This window comes from Ustilaginoidea virens, chromosome 4, assembly GCF_000687475.1.
Source record: "Ustilaginoidea virens chromosome 4, complete sequence".
Classification (NCBI taxonomy): Eukaryota; Fungi; Ascomycota; class Sordariomycetes; order Hypocreales; family Clavicipitaceae; genus Ustilaginoidea; species Ustilaginoidea virens.
In genome coordinates, this window is record NC_057319.1 from 5,371,239 (window position 1) to 5,385,806 (window position 14,568).

The 14,568-nt window shown below is 62.7% G+C and overlaps 3 protein-coding genes across 3 annotated transcripts; 1 reads left to right on the forward strand and 2 right to left on the reverse strand.

The window, feature by feature from the left end:
• Positions 1-491: 491 nt before the first annotated feature.
• UV8b_05945 (uncharacterized protein) lies at positions 492-6,350 on the reverse strand (the record flags this gene model as incomplete). The annotated part of the gene is made up of 1 exon (XM_043143442.1): positions 492-6,350. One exon carries the CDS (start codon positions 6,348-6,350, stop codon positions 492-494), a length of 5,859 nt encoding a protein of 1,952 aa, XP_042999375.1.
• Positions 6,351-9,252: 2,902 nt separating this feature from the next.
• Positions 9,253-10,059, reverse strand: UV8b_05946 (uncharacterized protein; the record flags this gene model as incomplete). The annotated part of the gene is made up of 1 exon (XM_043143443.1): positions 9,253-10,059. One exon carries the CDS (start codon positions 10,057-10,059, stop codon positions 9,253-9,255), a length of 807 nt encoding a protein of 268 aa, XP_042999376.1.
• A 2,407-nt stretch (positions 10,060-12,466) lies between these two features.
• On the forward strand, positions 12,467-13,546 carry UV8b_05947 (uncharacterized protein; the record flags this gene model as incomplete). Its single annotated transcript, XM_043143444.1, has 2 exons — positions 12,467-12,507; positions 12,700-13,546. 2 exons carry the CDS (start codon positions 12,467-12,469, stop codon positions 13,544-13,546), a joined length of 888 nt encoding a protein of 295 aa, XP_042999377.1.
• Between the last annotated feature and the right edge of the window lie 1,022 nt (positions 13,547-14,568).

The following is a 14,568-nucleotide window of genomic DNA, read 5'->3' on the forward strand; positions in this document are numbered from 1 at the left end:
AAAAAAAAAAAAGACAAGAGAAAGAGGGGAGGGAGATGACGGGAGAGAAGAAGAGGAGAAGAAACGGCTGGTAGAAAGAGGGAGTCAAGAGAAACAGGAGAGAAACAGGAGATGACGGGAGAGAAGAAAAGGACAAGAAGTAGCTGGTAGAAAGAGGGAGTCAAGGTGGAGAGACACAGGAGAGAAACAGGAGATAATAGGAGAAAAGAAAAGGACAAGAAGTGGCTGGTAGAAAGGAGGATATGAAGAAATAGGAGAGAAACGGAAAATGATGGGAGAGAAGAAAAGAATAAAAAGTGGCTGGTAGAAAGAGGGAGTCAAGGTGGAGAGAAATAGGAGAGAAACAGGAGATGACGGGAGAGAAGAAAAGGACAAGAAGTGGCTGGTAGAAAAGAGAATGTCAAGGTGGAGAGAAACGGAGACAAGCGGGAGACAAAGACGGGACAACAACGGGCAACGGGCTACGCCTGGCTACGCCCGGCTACGCCCGGCTACGCCCGCACAACCTCCTGGTGCACCAGCCTCAGCACGCCGTTGGCCTCGGCCGCGCTGGCAAACTGAAAACACCACTTCTTGATGTTCCCCCCCGTGGCCCCCGTCTCGGGCACCATGCCCACCACGCCGTCCCCGTTGCGCACCTCCTCCCACACGCCGCACACGATGCCGCGGCTCCCCATGGCCGAGAAGCACCCGCTGCCCAGCACCGCGTCCAGCACGATCCACGCCTGCTCCGCCTCCCGCCTCGGCAGCCGCGTCACCGTCACCCGCTTCTCCAGCCCGTGGTTGGCCCGCAGCGCCTGGCGCCACCCCGGCGGCGGCCGCCGGATCTGCAGGCTGCAGTTGCCGTAGTCCTCCCACCGGGCCGGCGGGACCAGCAGGTGCAGCCGAATGCGCAAGTTGTCGCCGCTGCCGCCGCCGCTGCCGCCGCCGCCGCCCTGGCTGCTGTTGTGGACGCTGACCGAGGGGGAGCGCGGGGGCGTGCCGCCGGCCGACGACGACGACGACCGCGACGTGTACAGGCTGTTTGGGCCGCCGCCGGCCCGCGAGCACCTGTCGACGGAGGACCGGGCAAGGTTGAAGGCGAGGTTGCCGCCGCCGGTGAGCCGCCGGAGGAAGCTGGACGCCGAGGGCGTCGACGACGGCGAGGTGCTGGCGCCGTCGTGCGACAACGACGGGGCGCGCACCGAGCTGCGGTAGCTGTTTTTCCTGCCGAACCAGCCGCGTCGGCGGCGGCGGCGGCTGCTCGCGTCGTCGTCGCCGTCGCCGTCGCCGTCGCCGTCGTCCTCGTCCTCGGGCGTGCGTCTTCGCTCGCCAAAGCTCTTGAACCTGGCGTCGTTGGCCAGCTGGATAAACTTTTGGTTGTTGAGCCGGGCTTGGTGGACCGACATGTACAGGTTGTAGCAGTCGGCCGCGGCGAAGCAGCGGAAGCGAAAGTTGCCTCCGCTGTGCGATGGATAGAGCTTGGAGTGGGGTTGGACCGAGGACCGGATCTCCAGGTCGACGGCGGTGCTCTGTCTGATGAGAACCAGCGGGGTGAGGTCGAGAGCGACGACTGGTGGGCCGGGATTGTGGCCGGAGTCGCCGGCTGATGCTGATGCTGATGCCGATGCTGCCGCTGCCGTGCCAGAGGCGTAAGCCTCAATGAGCCCGTTCGTCACAATGAGGGAGCACGTGTCGCTCGTAATGTCCTTCCACAACCCCTTGTCAGACCATCTCGAGATGCGCGCCAGGAAGCGCGACCCGTTCTTGATCGGCGTCGCGCCGCGTCCGTGCAGGCCGACCTGAGAAGCCGAGTGCGCAGGCGTCAAGCTGCACTCGGATTCCGCGGCGAAGCGGCATGCGCTCTGCGGTGGTTCGATGGCGCTTGCGTCATCTTTGATGCTCACGCCCAGCTCGGTCTCTGGAATGTCGAGGCTCTCGAGGTCGTCGTCGGAGGATTCCACCTCGGATCCCTCCGTTGAATATGCCTCCGACGTGGACGACTGGTCGGATGGCAGGTACTCGTGCTTCAAGGGCGACGACCCGCGGCGTTTGAGGCCATGGTCGCTGCCGGGCTGGTCCGCTCGGGGCTGCAACACGGGTGCCGATTTGGCAATGTCTCCTCCAGTCCCTGGGTGGCTCGTGCTTAGGCTTCTGTGGATCGGCGGCGGAGGCGCTCCGTCCGGACGGAAGGGCGTCGTGTTTGGAGCTTGGCTCTGCTGGGTCTGCTGGGTCTGCTGGGTCTGCTTCTTGTCTTGAAAGTCTGCAGGATCGGGTCGCATGCTCTCTTTCAGAGGACGTCCCCTTCCTCCATAGTCTACAGAGGCGCGATAGTCATCCCTGGTAGGTGTCTTTTCCAAAGCCTCCCTCTCCATCTTCATCGGGGGCGTTGGCGAAGTCGGCGGTGTCCGCTCTCTCACAGGCGCACGCTCGCGATACCGGAGGGGCGGATCCCTTGTCGCGCTGGTAGGGCTGCACGTGGAAACATCCCTTGCGATCGGGGAAGGGGAAGCATGTCCAGGCGAGCCATGAGCAGCAGCAGCCCTCGTCGCTGACTCGCGCGGCGACGGCGTCCCCGGCATTGCCAGCTGCTGATGCTGCTCGTCTCGACATCTGCGAGGTGTGACGGGGTCCGGCTCCGTGGGCGGCACGGGCGGCACGGGCGGCACGGGCGTCAGAGGCAAAAGATCCAGCCAGTCGAGAATCTGGTCTTCGTCATCGGCCGTCAATGTTAGCAGCTCGCGCCATGCCCTGCCTCGGGTTGTGCCTCGGACCATGACCACCATGTCGAGGTGGCCGTCCCCGGTACGCGCAGACACCTTGCTCATGGGAACGGGCGGGAAGAGCAGGTAGGATCGGCGGCTCTCGCCAACCTCGCGTATCAGCAAGTCCCCTTCGTCCTGGGAGTCTCTCAGGTTGTCTCTGTGCACCAGCTCGACGCGACAGTCGAGCCTCTGGTCGTTTGAGTGCGAAAGGCTGAGGGAGAAGACGTCCTTGGCGCTGACCTGCCGGCTAGCATCTATCGCCACGCCTCGGAGGGCTTCCAACGTGCCGAGGTCCCGGCATCGAGACGTGTCGGTCTGGATGGCTTCCTCGTCCACGATTCGCGCAGTCTCCTCCTTGCACCGTCGGCGGGCCTTTTCCTGCAAGCTCTCGAAGTCCCTGACGAGCTCGCTCGTGTCGTCGGACCCGACAAGCGTGTCGACGCATCTCATCAGCTTGGTCAGCTGCTTCACACGGATAAGAGGCCGTTTCAGGAGATGGGCCACGGCCACGCGTTCTCCGTCGTCGTCGACAATATCCCCCTTTTCGTTCCTCGGCAGCGCGGCCAACAAGGAGTCCTGGTCATTCGCCCAGTCCGCAGCCGGCGCCAGGTTGACCACGACGTCGTCAAAGCCGAGGCGCCAGGCGCCGAGGTATCTGCTGTACATGGGCACGACGCCATGGGCCCAGTTTGCCATTTTCCGGATGTCCGAGACGGGCGCTTTGCTGTGGGCGCCCTTGAGCTTTTCCAGAGCCACACCCATGTTCACGACGGACTTGGAGACGGTTTCCGGTATCTGGCCCGAGGACGACGGCCCAAAGAGTTCCGTGGCATTCGTCCCGTTGATGACATGCGACAGGAGCACCGGCACAACGCCGTCTACGAGGGTTTTCAGCTCTCGAAGGTACAGGCTTTCATCGTCTATAAACTCCCTCAGCAGCTCTTGGGCTGTCACGCCTCCGGGGGCGCCCCTGAGCTTGCGCAGACTGGGCCGTGATCGACCGCTTCTGACCGCGTCTGGGACGCTGGAGTCGTCAGGAAGCGACAAAACAGACACCAGGTCGGAGTGCTTTGTAAGTCGTCTTTTGAGGCCCGGACCATGCTGTGCCTGGGAAGCGGAACTAGCGCTGTCCTTTGTTAGGAGGGTGGATTGCGTGACGGTCGAGCGTGTTGCGTGGGAGCTCACGTCAGAGTCGACGGCGTTTGAGCCCCCCTCTGACAAGATTGTCGACAGCTCATGGTCTCCCGTCGTCGGCGGCCGAAACCTCGGGGCAGCCAGCTTGACGGCCGGCGGGCCGTCACCAACGTCACCGTCCACGAGGGAGGAAGCTGTTTCGGCGATGGGAAACGATGGCGCGGATTTTCGGATCTGCAGGGGCTCGGGGATGTTGTCGGGGGAGGGAAGCTTCCGCTCTTGACTGCTCTGGTAACTTCTCAGCCGGGTTGGGAGACTGCTGGACTCGCCCTGGAACGCTTCCTTGAGAACACCAAGCAGCTGTCGTCTACTGGGACTCTGTTTGACAGGCGAAGAATTGCCTCGAGTGGCCCGACTCCTCTTCAAGCCGGTTGACGTTGGCGTTGCTGGCTCCCTGGCTGCATCTGACACGTCTTCCACCGCCGCCTCCTCCTTCTTGGTCTCTTTGGCTGCTCTGCCGGGACTCTTGGCGGCAGACGGATGTGATGGTTTGCTGCCATGCGAGATCCGCCTGCGTGGCTTTGCGGCGTCAGCCAATCCCTCCCCAGTCTTGTTCTCGTCCGCTGGAGCGGGCTGAGGAGCCGTTTCGTCGGTCGGTTTCACGTCTACAAAGGGGTCCACGGTGTTGTTGAGCCATTTCTCGATGCTTGGCGGCTGGTTTGCCACGGCCTGCCGCGGGGGCTCGTTCATCTCGTGGATCATCTTCTTGCCCTCTTCAACCACCTTCTTGAGTACTTTGGGGACGGATTTGAGACTCGTGTTCCGGTTGACCTTGGTTCTCTTTGGCCGGCTTCTGGGTCGCCCCTTGATGGTCAGGTCGAGTTCGCTGAAAGCCGAGTGGCCAAAAGGTATCTCCCCTGGAATGTCTGCGACGGATTTGCTGGCTAAACTTGAGAAACGGCCAGAGCTTGCATTCGGCGCACCGCTCAACTCGGACTGCTCGTCACTGGGGCCGGAAACCTCGTCCTTGACTGATGTTGCTTCGCGAAACACGAGTTTGGATTTGCCCTGTCGGATTTCCTTGCCCTTGGCAGGAGTATCGAGTCGTGAGATTTGGCCGGCTTCCTTGCCCTTGGTAGGAGTATCGAGCCGCGAGCTTTGTTCGATCCCATCCTCATCATCATCAATCTTGGGCGTTTCCTTGCGACTTGGGCTGCGTCTCTGCTGCGAGAGGTTGGCCGACTCGCATGTATCACGGCTGCGACAAGATGGCAAACTGAGACGACCAGAATCCGACGTGGTCTTGCTCCTCGACCTGGACACTCTTGTTTCCTTGTCCGGCGGGGCTCCGGCAAGAGAGACCTCACTCATCGGCCGGACCCTAATGCCATCGTTGTCAAGGGCTGCGAGAGAGTTGGCTGGCGTGACCCTGATTCCGTCGTCGTTGTTGCCGCCGCCGCCGCCGCCGCCGCCGCGGGTCTTTGGCCTCGACGGCTTTACACGGATTCCGTCGTCTTGCCTCGGACGCCGTTTGGCTACCCACCTAGCCGTGATGTCGCTGGCCGAGTCTCCCATTTCACTCGTGGCGCCTTCCGATCGGGCGCGCGCGTCCCTCGATCTGGAGGATCGATGAGCCGGCGGAGGAGAAGACGTGTCTGGCACGTCAATCTTGGCAGCCCACTCCTTGATCTTGTCCGACACCAGAGGACTCGCGCCGGATTGACGGACAAAGTCGCTCGGCAGACCTTTGGCGCCGGTGGAGCGTCTGCCCGAGGAAGGAGACGTCTTGCTGGCAGGGCTCCCGCGGTTTTTTGGCTTCCTCCAATGCTCGTCGCTGACGACTCGTTTTTTGGGCGGGGACGTTGGTGGCGGGCCGCCAGCCTCGCCGCTGGGGTTGCGTGACGTCGAGGACGCGCCGTTGAGAAAGTCGGGCAGCGGCTTGGGCTTCGACGCGCTCCTGCTTGTCCGCCTGAACTTGATGCGGATGCGATCCGACTCGGTCACGCTCTTCTGGTCGTCCTCGTTGAAGGCGACATCGGTGGGCTCGGTGGCCGCGTCGTCCGGATCGCCCTCGGCCATGGCTGCCGCGTGGGCCTTTTGCCACTTGGACACTCGGTCTCTGACGCCGCCCGGCTGCTGGAGCTTGCGCACGGAGCTTTGCCTCATCTCCTGGCGTAACTCGGCCTTGACCATCTCGATGCTCTGGCGGCGTTTCCGATCGGCGGCCAGGCGGGCGGGAGACTGCTTGCCGCGAAGAAAGTCGGTCAGCAGCGTCGGCTCCTTCCTGGAGTTTGCTCGCGGCCGATGCTTCGGGACAGCAATTGGCGCCGGGCTCGGCTTCGGACCGGCCGAACGGCCGCCGCCATTGTTGGTCGACGTGTCTGACGCCGCGCGGGCATCGGCTGTGCTGCTTGCCGGCGGGGTGGTGGGTGTTGGCGACGCGTGGTCGCCGGACGGTATTGACGGTGGCATGGAGTGTTATTGTTGTGGATGTGTGCTTGGCGGGCTGAATTAGCGGCAGTTTCTTTCCTTCTTTCTTTTTTTTCCATTTTTTTTTTTATTTAAAAATCTTGATCGGAGCAGCTGTCGGCGATGAATCCATCGGGCCGCGACATGCAGCAACCGGTGAGGCCCAAGTGCGTTGGCGACGTCGAGGGGTGGTCAAAGTATGGATGGGTATGCTGGGTATGCTGGGTATGCTGGATTGGATATGCTGGATTGGATATGCTGGATTGGATATGCTGGGTGCCGGGCATGCTCACCTCGAAACTCCCCGCCCCCATGCCTGTTGGAAGCCGACGGGCAAGGTGCGGACTCTGTTTCTATCGGCACAGCATGTCAAGCCTCGTCTTGGTCTGCTGGCGAGCGCGTCGTGTCGTGGTCTGCTGGCTCGCGTGCGGCAAACGCCAGCGTCGGCGCTGGTTGCTTTGGCGGTTGGCGGTTTATGTTTATGCGCGCGGTCTGCCGGTCTGTTTACGCGGGGATGTTGAGCGGCCCAGCGTCATCACGGAGGGGGCAGGCAGCACAGCACGTTCAGAGCAAAGCCACCGTCGTGCCTGGAGCAGGGTTGGTTGGTCCAGCTCGTTATGCAACGGCGAGAGGGCAGCAAGGGAGGGGGGGGGCCTGAAGTGATGAAAGAGAGAAGAGGAAGAAGGCTGAAGGCGAGGGAGAGGGAGAGATGAACCTGGCCTCGGCGAACGGGGGGGGGGGGGGGGGGGGTTGTTGCAACTTACGTTGTTACAGTGTTGCAGTGCTGCTGTGTTGCAGTGTTACAGAGTGAGTGAGTGAGTGCCTGCCGGCTGCCAAATGCAAGCAAAGCAGCATGGAGTCGGACGACGGACGGCAGATGGACATGTCTGGTGGTCCTCTTCCTTCAATGGTATCGGGATGCGTGGGGGTGGATGGATCTGGATGGTGGATGGATCATGGATGGATCATGGATGGATCTGGCGCCGCCTGGGTGCCGCAGTAACCGATGGGGGCCGCTAGCCTAGCCTTGGCGTCCAGACTGCTGCATGTGGTCAAATCAATCAATCCTTTGTTTGGGCCTGCAGGCTGGGATCTGCCGGTGGGTTCTGCCGGTGGGTTCTGCTGGTGGGTTCTCCTGGTCTGGATCTGCTGGTGGGTCCTGCAGGTGCTATGCTTCCATTCACTGTGCGTGCCAAAACAAAGGAAGCATCAACCATCACCCATCATCACCACCATCATCATCATCATCATCATCATCATCATCATCATCATCATCATCATCAGCCGCCCTGGCCAGCGCTTGCCGCCGGCAACTCCCAAAGGCTCCAGTCAAAGTCGAGCCTTTTCGAGTCCAGACATAACATGAACATTCCGCATGGCCCCCGTCTGCCGGCTCGTTTCAGCTCTCCTGCACCATGACACGCATTTCGCAGGCACGCGCCACGTACAGCGCACGGAATGCTCTCGCCAGCACGCGACTGCGCGAGCAGCAAAACTGTCCTGTCCAACCTGCGACTTGGCCACTCCGGCTGCTGTCCAGACCCCGTCCAGACCGACCCCCCCCCCCCTCCGTCCATCCTCCGCCCGCAGCTCCAAACCCTATCTACTAGGTGCATGTGTTCTGGTCAACCAGCATCCAAGCAACTCCGCACCTGTACGAGCTGCTGTGTCCGTGCAAGCAAGCACAAGCGCATTGGCCTCCTCTGCCCCGGCCAGCGGTCCATGTCCTTGTTTGTTTTGGTCCGGCTTCGCTCCATCTTGGTCTTCGCACCGGACTCGGGGGTCTTTACCCTCGGATCGGCCCCCCCTTCTCTCCCTTCTCCCAAACGAGCGCAGCGGGCGTCCGGCCGTAGCTTGACTAGCTTTTGCGACGCCCAGGCACGAGATAAGGTTTTCGTGGCGCGGCGGGGCCCGGCCTTGTCGAGCTGAGCAAGGGGGCTCACCGTGGGCCATGATTGCCTCATTCCTGCCACCGTGATGATGCGTCCACGTCGCCGTTTGGCCTGATGCGGATGCTCGTAAAGCGTACGCCTGACATGTGCTGCGTCACTCGCAGGCCGGCCCTGTGGACAGCCCTTTGTGCTGCACTTGCGGCAAGTGTCTGGTGCCTGGTGTCTGTGTCTCTTGTCTGGCATCGGACGGCGTGCAGGCAGCCTGGCGGCGGTTTGTTTCAGCGGCCCCGGCTGGGGGGAAACGGCTGCAAAGGACTCAAGTCGGCCGGGCCAGCCTTTGTCGGGCGCTGCAGATGGATGACGGGCGTCCAGAGTGCAGGTGACGCGTCTGGAGCAGTTGACCCTGCGCATACGGTCGATCAATACAATCTCTCTCTGGGCCGCGCAAGCATGTCGACAATGTTTATTGTTTTGTCGGGGCGGTACAGTGCAGCGCACGGAGTATGCACTGTATCTGCCGTTGCTCATCTCCCGAGGCATTTGGCAACCTTGCAACCAAGAAAGGACGCGCAGCTCGTATCGTATCGACCAGGCAGCCCGGTCATCCCCCCCGCCCCCACCCCCCCGGTCCATCCTCGCGCGCAGAGCATCTCACGACCCAGCTGCTGCCAGGCTGCAGCCAAAGTGTGTCGAGGAGTATTATTACTACGCCAAAGTTTAAGAAAGAGCCAGCCCCAGCAGGTACCAGACCGTGCGGCAAGACAGAAGAAAGCCGCCAACGCCACGCACGAATGCAAACGCAAGACGTCCTGCGGAGGCAGAACAAGACGCAAAAAACCCTCATCCGCACCCACCGCGACAGAACCCGCCACGCAGAGCATTGCCAAACAAAGAGACGACCGGAGCACGACGCCGCAACCATGCCGGAAAGCAAACGGGCAGGGGAAAAACAGCAAACCGGTGAAACACCCGACAGCCGACGGCGCCACCTCGGTACTCGCCGCCCGTAGGTCCTACTCCCCCGCGGGAAGCACAAAGCGCACCTTCTTCTTCGGCTTCGCCACCATGTCCTGCAGACGCCAGCCGTCCCCGGACGCCTCCACCCTCAGGTCCTCCTCGGTCTCCTCCGAAATGGACCACACGTCCGGGCTGGGCTCGCGCCAGAGCCGCCGGGCCCGCGGTGCCGGCCTGCTGCCCGCCGAGTAGCTCCTCGTCAGCGCCTGCCGGGGCCTGCCGCGCGGCGAAGACGACGACGACGATGATGGCGCGGGGAACGAAGCCGCCGGCGTGAGGAACCCGCCGGCCGGGCGGCCCAACGGCGGGCTCTTGCGAATGCGCGGCCGGACGCTCCCGGCCGAAACGGCCCTGAACGGCGAGAGAAAGGACGCGGTGGGCGGCGAGAAGCGCACGTAGTCTTCGCCGTCGTCCTCGTCGTCCTCGTCGTCGTCGCAGTAGTCGTCGCCGTCGACCTCGTCCTCGTCCTCGTCGGTGGTCAGGGCATCCGAGTCGAGGTCGGGCGAGACGGTCCTGGCGCGCAGCTTGCTCAGGCCGTCGAGGGTGGACGGGCTGACGGAGCGGACCGTCCCGCGGGGCCGGTTGGCGTCTCGGATGCCCGCGTCGAACTGGAGCATGTCGTCGGCGGTCAGGGCGTCCGCGTCCTTGTCGGTTTCGACGGGCGTAAGGAAGTAGGTCAGCGGGTTCTCGTCAATGTCGTCGAGAAGAGGGCGAGGCTCGCTCCGTGCGCAAGACGCGCGAGGGAGGCGGAGACGGAGCTGGGTGGGCGGCCAGGAGTCTCGGCGGGACCACATGTGCGCAGGCATGGCGGGCTGTGCCTGCGTCTCTTGTTGTTGTTGTTTTTTTTTTGTGGTGTATGATGGCTGCGCTCGGCGATTTTCCCTTTACAAGAAAGGAACAGGCCGGTGGGAAAAGTCAATAGAAGCGTGTGAAAATGTGGCACTCCAAGAGGGCAGTGTCATACGGGGACAGAAATGGAACAAGAAGCCTCCCAAAAGAAAAGAAAAGATAAAAGACAAAAGACAATCAAAAAAAAGCAAAAAGAAACACAAAAAAAATACACAAAAACAGAGTCTACCAGCCGGCGACGCCGGCAGCAATGAAAACCGCCCAGCTGGCAAGGGCGAGGATCCCGACTCTGAAGAACGAAAGCCGGTGGGTGGGAGAACGAAGACGACGCGTCCGGATGGCACGACCCGGGGCGCAAGAGGGCAGGCAGGCAGCATATACACATATATATATGCCAGCGCAGCGTGTGTATATATAGCCCCAGCCTCGCCCGGGCCAAGAACCCCCAGGCGGCGGCGGCGAGGCCACCAGACATTCCATGTTGCAGCCCGCCTCAGCCACCCCCGGTCACGAAACGACTCCGCCCATCAGTTCCCGCCGCACGAACCCACCCCCGGCCATTGTCGGGCTCGGCACCACGCACCTGCTTGGTTTCTGGTTTCCGGAACGCCCTGCTTTGCTCGGCGGTCGGGGCTGGTTCGTTGGTTGGCTGGGGGGGGGGGGGGGGGATGATCAGGAGCGCGAGCGGCAGCCGCACCTGGGGGGGGCCCACGTGAAGCAGCCATTCACGCCAGCCTGCGGCAAACTTGGTGCAAGTTGGGTCGATGAACGTATCAATACTGTCAACTGGGTTGTTTTGGGGGTGTCGGCTGGAGGTGGCAGTCCAAGGCAGATTGACGGCTGCCCCCCCCCCCCCCCCCCCATCCATCGTCTTCCCAGTGAGTCACTGTGCGGTCTCAGTCTGTCTGGGTCTGGTCCGTTGATAAGACCATTGGAAAAAAGAGGCCGGCGTGACGACCGCTAGCGCAGGAGGGAGCCCGCCGCGCAGATAACATTTGATTGAAACGATCAGTCCGTCCGCGGCTGCCACACCCAGACAGACATTAACGTCGTGTCCAGCTGCGCACGCACCAGCCACCAGCTGCAAGCTGCCCGCCCGCCCGCCCGCCAATCAATCACCAACCACACCCATCCCCCCCCCCCCGCCCTGGGTCGTCTCGTGAGCCGGGCCAACTCGTGGGCAAAGCCAGGATTTGTCGACAAACTTGACTTGACCATGGGGGTTTTCTAGTATCCCTCTCTTTGCCCTCTTTTTCCCGGGCGTCCCGGTCACACGCCGCGCTGCAAGCATCGGACGAAAGCCAGCTGCATCGGGGGGGGGCATTCGCGTCCCGGTCGGTCGGTGGCTGGAGGAGCGCCGAGGAATGCGGGTTGCTGGGTGGCTCGTCACGCGGGCAACGCTCAGGGAGGCTGGGTGCCCTCTGCAGCATGTTGCAACACCCGTGCGGGCAGCCAGCTCTGCGTCGTCGTCGTCGTCGTCGTCGTCGTCTTCCTCGTCTTCTTCCTTCTCCTGCTCTTCGCTTTCTGACGACGGCGCGTGTTCTGCTGCGCTGTGCCACGCTGGCCCCCCGAGTCTCGCACGCACCCCGGCGACGCCCGCGCCTTGCCAGGTACGGAGTACGGATACGGAGTACAGGAACAAAGAACGCTGGGACGAGACGACCGACGGAAACGGGAAACGGTGGCGTCGTGCCGAAACACCTCGGCGCGGCCGTGAAACCCGCGCACAGGCGTCTGTTTCGGGGGGGGGGGGGGGGGGGGGGGGGGGGCGCCGACGCCGCGCTTGCTCGGGAGCCCAGCTGAATCCGCCACGAAAACCCGCGCAAAAAAACAGCCTTCGTCTTGGGCGGGGGGCAGCCGGCCTGGATGGTCGCTTGTCGCTGCTCTGGGCTTCCTGTTTCATGGCGTTTGCTGGCTGCCTCGGGACGCGATGCGATGCGATGCGACGCGAGGCAGCTTACCCTGCACCATGGCCGCGACCCGCCACATACATTTTATAGACGTTATATATATATATATATATATATATATCAGGCATCAGATAGCAGCTACCAGCCACCATCGCCAGACGCCAGGTCCAGTTGAAGGATACCGGTGGTACTCACAGGGCCTCCGTTTCTCATACAGATGGCCCTTTTGTGAATCGGTCCAATATGCGTTTTCCAGCCATTTGAGCGCTGTGCCTGTATGGCCTCGCCGTTGGTGGCTTTCCCGTCCCACAGCACTCCGTTCTCCGTACAATGCAAGCAAGTAACAACCAAGAACCCCTGCTTTGTTGATACGTCCCGTCCCGCCTCGTCGGCTGTTGAACGTCATAGACGGCGTTGCGTCATAACTTGTAGATTTGCTCGGCGCCCTGTGAGAATGGCCCCTGCCGTTCCCTACAAGACTGGAGCTAGCTTTTCGTAGCTGCGTCGTGCCCCTTCATCCATCCTCCTCCTCCTCCTCCTCGCCAGCCCCCTCCTCCGCTCCCTCCGCACCAACAAAACCAACCCCCCCCCCAGCCAAGCAGCCAAGCAAAACACGCACAAACACCCCCATGGCCATCCGCTCCCTCCCCCCCCCGGGCCCGCCTCCCTCCCCCTCCGCCTGGTCAGCCTCAACATCCGCTACGCGGCCGACGAGCACCAGCGCGCCCCCGCCGAGCAGCCGTGGCCGGCGCGCTGCCCCCGCCTCGCCGCCCAGCTGCGCTTCCTGGCCGCCGGCCACCAGCCCGCCCCCTTCCTCTGCCTCCAGGAGGTCCTGCACGCCCAGCTGCTCGACCTGCAGGCGCAGCTGGGCGAGCCGTGGGCCCACGTCGGCCGCGGCCGCGGCGCCGGCCCCCGCGACGGCGAGCTCTCGCCCATCCTGTTCCGCGCCGACGCCTGGGCCTGCGACGCCTCCCGCACCCTGTGGCTCAGCGAGACGCCCGACCGCCCCTCGCGCGGCTGGGACGCCGCGCTCAACCGCGTCGTCACCGTCGGCCGCTTCCGCCACCGCGCCTCGGGCGCCCGCGTCGTCGTCATGAGCACCCACCTCGACCACCGGGGCGCCGAGGCCCGCCGCCGCAGCGCCGACTTGCTGCTCCGCCTGGCCGCCGAGTGGGGCCGCCCCGACCCCGACCCCGGCGCCCCCGACGCCCCCGACCCCGTCCCCGTCCTCGTCGCCGGCGACTTCAACAGCCGGCCCGACGGGGACGCCTACCGCGTCATGACGGCCCCGGGCTCCGGCCTGCGCGACGTCGCCGCCCTGGCCGGGCCCCGCGGCCACCTCGGCAACCACGTCACCTACACGAGCTTCGGCGAGCCCGACGAGTTCCCCCAGCGGCTGGACTTTGTCTTCGTCCGCGACGACCCGGGCAGCCTCGACGTGGACGCCTACGCCGTCCTGCCCAACAGCTTCGACGACCAGGTCCGCTTCTCGGACCACCGGCCCGTCGTGGCTGACATGCGGCTGCGCCTGTAGGTCGGTTTCGTTCTGATGAATGACGACCCGCGCGCTTGTTGAGCAAAGGGGGAAACTCGGTGCCAGTTGCCTAGGTACATTTTGCCTCCTTTTAGCTCACATGTGCATCTATACTTCAAGGGGAGATGAAAAAAGAACGAACGGATTCTAGGCATGGTGACTGCGCTGCGATTCAGGAAAAAGTATCCGAGTCTCCGGGGCATAAGGCCGCGCGGACACGAGGCATTTCGTGCTGTGATGGAAACCCTCGTTATGCCCTTGTTGAGATTAGGACCCTTTATTTTCTGTGCCGCAGCAGCATGCATAGCATAACATCATGTATCCAGGGAAAAGGAGGCAAAAACAATGGGGAGCCAGAGCGGCCCAAACCGGCCAACCGTTAATCCCATGCGTGACCAAATGCTCGAGCGAAAGCAGCCCGTCACAGCAACTGCGCGACTTGGCCCAATAAGCTCACCGTCGACTTTTCTATTTCTATTTCTATTTCTATTTCTATTTCTATTTTTATTTTTTCCCCCCGTCTTCAGTCTCCCCTGCTTCTGCGGCCGCTCCACGTCTCCCCCCCCCCCCTCCCCCTGGCCAGCTGCATTCTCTCCCGTGTCGCCACCACGTCGCCACGTCAAAGACGCAGCTGCGAAGAATGGATGCAGCCCATCGACACAGGCAACGTATCGCGCCGTGCCATCCTCGCTCGCCGAACAAGCGGTGTACAGAGGCGAACTCTCGAGGGCTTTGTCAGACTTTCCCGCCGGAGCATACGCAGTCTCGCTTCTGCGGCAAGACCACCACCACCACCACGACGCAGCGCACACGGGAAAAGCTGGCGACAGTGAGCCGTCTTCTGGTTTCCCAAGATTCAGGGGGCGGTCGTTCGCAAAGGCATCCGCGCTGCATTTGGGCATCAATCGACATGGCCTTGTCGCTTCTTTTTGAAACGCTACAACCTCGCTTCCCCCAATAGGCCCGTACGGAGAGCAGCGGTAGACGGTACATGTCGGCAGCGGCAACGGCAACGGCAACGG